Below are 4,867 nucleotides of genomic sequence, written 5' to 3' on the forward strand. Positions count from 1 at the left end.
CTTCTCCTTCTCCTTCTCCTTCTCCTTCTCCTTCTCCTTCTCCTTCTCCTTCTCCTTCTCCTTCTCCTTCTCCTTCTCCTTCTCCTTCTCCCTCTTCTCCTCCTCCTCCTCCTTCTCCTCCTCCTTCTCCTTCTCCTTCTCCTTCTCCTTCTCCTCCTCCTTCATCTCCTCCTTCATCTCCTCCTTCTCCTGCTCCATCTCTTCCTCCTCCTCCTCCACCCAGCTTTTGGGGTTGTGACATCCAAAATAGACAGTCTGGCCTTAAAAAGGATGGAGGGCTGCAGCTCACCTGTGCTTGCTGGGCAGGCGCATGGCTCCCAGTTCCACGTACCAATCCTTCTCCCTGTAGGTCCTGATCCTCCCACCCACCCTGTTGCTGATTTCCAGAATGGTGACCTGGAAAGGGGAGAGATGGCAAATGGGTTTTGGGGTCTTCCAACAAACCAACCCAAAAGTGCATGTGTACACCCCAGAAATGCTTTGATACACCCCAAGAACGGTTTGATACACCCCAGAAATGCATTGAATCCCCCCCCTCCCCTTCCGAAATGGATCAGATCCCCCAGAAAGGCATTAAATCCCCCAGAAATGCATTGATACACCCCAGAAATGTATTGATACAGCCCAAAAATGCATTGAATCCCCCAGAAATACATGTATCCCCCCCAGAAATGCATTGAACCCCCCCCAAGAATCAATGACTCCTCACTCCAGGCTGGAAACCTTTGATGCACATAATCCAAGACTCCATCCAATCCGACCCCATCCAATCCAACCCCATCCAATCCAACCCCATTCCAATTCGACCCCATCCAATCCGACCCCATCCAACCCGACCCCATCCAACGCAACCCCATCCAACGCAACCCCATCCAACGCAACCCCATCCAATCCAACCCCATCCAATCTGACCCCATCCATCCAATACAACCCCATCCAATCCGACCCCATCCAATCCGACTCCATCTAATCCAACCCCATCCAATCCGACCCCATCCAATCCAACCCCATCCAATCCAACCCCATCCAATCTGACCCCATCCAATCCAACCCCATCCAATCCAACCCCATCCAATCCGACCCCATCCAATCCAATCTGACCCCATCTAATCCAACCCCATCCAATCCAACCCCATCCAATCTGACCCCATCCAATCCAACCCCATCCAATCTGACCCCATCCAATCCAACCCCATCCAACCCAACCCCATCCAATCCAACCCCATCCAATCCGACCCCATCCAACCCAACCCCATCCAATCCGACCCCATCAAATCCAATCCCATCCAATCTGACCCCATCCAATCCGACCCCATCCAATCCGACCCCATCCAATCCAACCCTATCCAATCCAATCCCATCCAACCCAACCCCATCCAATCCGACCCCATCCAATCTGACCCCATCCAATCCGACCCCATCCAATCCAACCCCATCCAATCCGACCCCATCCAATCCAATCCCATCCAATCCAACCCCATCCAATCTGACCCAATCCAACCCAACCCCATACAATCCAACCCCATCCAATCTACCACCCCTCACCTTATGCCCAGCATCGCGGAGCAGTTTAGCTGCCGTCAACCCACTGATCCCAGCCCCAACGATGATCACATTAGATGGATTCTTGGTGGGTTCCAGCCCATATTTCACTATCCCCAACAGCTCTTCGTAGTCTTTATCATGGAGGCAATACTCAGGGAAGCAGGAGAACCTCTTGGCGTTGGCAAGTCCCAGCAGGAGGAGCACTGGGAGTAGGGCTAACGAGGAATGGTAATTAAGTGTTATTTGCATTGAAGGGAGGTGATTTAAAGGGGTAAAACCATTGTGCCCGCTGCCTCCTCCCTTTGTCAACAGTGATTTTATCCCATCTTTTCTATATGGCACAATGGAGGGAGGAGATATAAGAGATTATATAGGTGTAATCCAAGATTAGGCACCTATCAGATGGATATCAGATAGATGAAGATCAATGATAGATAGAAAACCCCTGTGGGGAGTTCCTGATCTTTTACTTTTGTTCTACTTTTGGTTTCTTTTCAAGTTTCTGGGTAATAAAAAGGTCAAAACGAGAAAGAGGAGGAAGAAATTAAACCAAAAACCACCGTCTTTTGAAAGCACGACATTGAGTCATCTTGACTCATAGGAAAATATGTGATGAAAGCACAGCCCGGCGTGGATGAAAGCAATGCTGTGTAGGTAAATGGTGTTAATGGTCCCATATCCATATTAATGGTCCCCATTCAACACCATTATTGGGCTGAAATCCCTAAAGGACAGTGTCCTGAGTGGGGTTTGGGTGGTTGTGGGGTCATTGCATCCCATCCAATGTGGTAACCCCAAATACATTGTGAGGATGGAGGAGATAAAGATCTCCTTCATAGGTCTCCATCTCATTCAATGTGACCTTATCAGGTAATATAGGGTGGTGTGGAAGGCAATGGAGATCTATATTGGGGGTCAGGAGGTCTCCATCCCAACAAATGTGATAACCCTACACACCTTTGGATGTTGAAGGAGACCTTTCCTATAGGTCAGGGACCCATTGAGATGAATCCTATGGGGGTCATAAAATAGAGCTCTATGGGGTCATAAAATAGAGCTCTATGGGGTCATAAAATAGAGCTCTACAGGGTCATAAAATAGAGTTCTATGGGGTCATAGAGTTCTATGGGGTCATAAAATAAAGCTCGATGAGGTCATAGGGATCTATGGGGTCATAAAATAGAGTTCTACGGGGTCATAAAATAGAGTTCTATGGGGTCACAAAATAGAGTTCTATGGGGTCATAGAGATCTATGGGGTCATAAAATAGAGTTCTATGGGGTCGTAGAGTTCTATGGAGTCATAAAATAAAGTTCTATGGGGTCATAAAATAGAGCTCTATGGGGTCTCAAAATAGAGTTCTATGGGGTCATAAAATAGACCTTATGGGGTCACAAAATAGAGTTCTATGGGGTCGTAGAGTTCTATGGGGTCATAGAGTTCTATGGGGTCATAAAATAGAGCTCGATGAGGTCATAGAGTTCTATGGGGTCCTAAAGTTCTATGGGGTCATAAAATAGAGATCTATGGGGTCATAGAGTTCTATGGGGTCATAAAATAGAGCTCGATGAGGTCATAGAGATCTATGGGGTCATAAAACAGAGTTCTAGAGGGTCATAAAATAGAGTTCTATGGGGTCATAAAATGGAGCTCTATGGGGTCATAAAATAGAGTTCTATGGGGTCATAAAATAGAGCTCTATGGAGTCATAAAATGAAGCTCTATGGGGTCTAAAATAGAGTTCTATGGGGTCTCAAAATAGAGATCTATGGGGTCATAAAATGGAGCTCTATGTGGTCATAGAGTTCTATGGGGTCATAAAATAGAGTTCTATGGGGTCTAAAATAGAGTTCTATGGGGCCATAAAATAGAGTTCTATGGGGTCATAAAATAGAATTCTATGGGGTCATAAAATAGAGTTCCATGGGGTCATAAAATAGAGTTCTATGGGGTCACAAAATAGAGCTCTATGGGGTCATAAAATAGTGCTCTATGGGGTCATAAAATAGAGCTCTATGGGGTCTCAAAATAGAGTTCTACAGGGTCATAAAATAGAGCTCTATGGGGTCATAGAGTTCTACAGGGTCATAAAATAGAGCTCTATGGGGTCATAGAGCTCTATGGGGTCATAGAGTTCTATGGGGTCATAAAATAAAGCCGTAACCCCAAAGGGGGGGTTGAACCACTCACCCATGGCAGCCATGGTTGCAGTAGGCAGACGAGTCCTGTGCTCAGATTGGATTCCATTTTATACCCTAAGCCCAACCAGGAAGAAAGTGAAGTATGTCATAATAGGGGAAGTTAGAGCCAGTTCCTTTGTATTTGCTGTTACTGGTAGGATTTATATAGATATAGACTCAACTGGTGTCACCTCCTTTGACCGTCAGCCAACGGGATGTGATTGTTAGGAGGAACAAAAGGGAGGCCTCACCCTTATGAGCTATGGGATGGAAGGGTGGGATATGATGGAGATCAATCCTAAATGTCACCTACAATGGGATCTGCAGGTGGGAATCCATCCTAAATATCCCCTACAATGGGATCTGCAGGTGGGAATCCATCCTAAATATCCCCTACAATGGGATCTCCAGGTGGGAATCCATCCTAAATATCCCCTATATTGATGGCAATGGGTGGAAATCCATCCTATATATCCCCTACAATGGGATCTCCAGGTGGGAATCCACCCTAAATATCCCTTACAATGGGATCTCCAGGTGGAAATCCATCCTATATATCCCCTACAATGGGATCTACAGGTGAAAACTCATCCTAAATATCCCCTACAATGGGATCTACAGGTGGAAATCCATCCTAAATATCCCCTACAATGGGATCTCCAGGTAGAAATCCACCCTAAATATCCCCTACAATGGGATCTGCAGGTGGAAACCCATCCTAAATATCCCCTCCATTGACGACAATGGGATCTACAGGCGGAAATCCATCCTAAATATCCCCTACAATGGGATCTGCAGATGGAAATCCATCCTAAATCTCCCCTAAAATGGGATCTCCAGGTGGGAATCCATCCTAAATATCCCCTACAATGGGATCTGCAGGTGGGAATCCATCCTAAATCTCCCCTAAAATGGGATCTCCAGGTGGAAACCCATCCTAAATCTCCCCTACAATGGGATCTGCAGGTGGGAATCCATCCTAAATATCCCCTACATTGATGGCAATGGGTGGAAATCCATCCTAAATATCCCCTACAATGGGATCTCCAGGTGGAAATCCATCCTAAATATCCCCTACAATGGGATCTGCAGGTGGAAATCCATCCTAAATATCCCCTACAATGGGATCTGCAGGTGGAAAT

General features: G+C 46.3%; 1 protein-coding gene and 1 long non-coding RNA gene across 2 annotated transcripts in view; one reads left to right on the forward strand and one right to left on the reverse strand.

Moving 5' to 3' along the window:
* IL4I1 (interleukin 4 induced 1) overlaps positions 1 to 3,826 on the reverse strand; it is a 6,746-nt gene extending 2,920 nt beyond the window's left edge. The window contains exons 1-3 of the mRNA XM_015878593.2: positions 3,736 to 3,826; positions 1,546 to 1,760; positions 290 to 396 (exon numbers count right to left, since the gene is read on the reverse strand). Coding sequence (XP_015734079.1) covers positions 290 to 396; positions 1,546 to 1,760; positions 3,736 to 3,748 — 335 coding nt within the window. The 5' untranslated portion in view covers positions 3,749 to 3,826. The remainder of the gene's footprint in view (positions 1 to 289; positions 397 to 1,545; positions 1,761 to 3,735) is intronic.
* The window catches only part of LOC116654149, a 1,614-nt gene continuing 486 nt past the window's right edge, over positions 3,740 to 4,867 (forward strand). The window contains exon 1 of the long non-coding RNA XR_004309090.1: positions 3,740 to 3,826. This is a non-coding gene — a long non-coding RNA (uncharacterized LOC116654149). The remainder of the gene's footprint in view (positions 3,827 to 4,867) is intronic.

The sequence above is a fragment of the Coturnix japonica genome, chromosome 16 (genome assembly GCF_001577835.2).
Source record: "Coturnix japonica isolate 7356 chromosome 16, Coturnix japonica 2.1, whole genome shotgun sequence".
NCBI classification, from domain to species: Eukaryota; Metazoa; Chordata; class Aves; order Galliformes; family Phasianidae; genus Coturnix; species Coturnix japonica.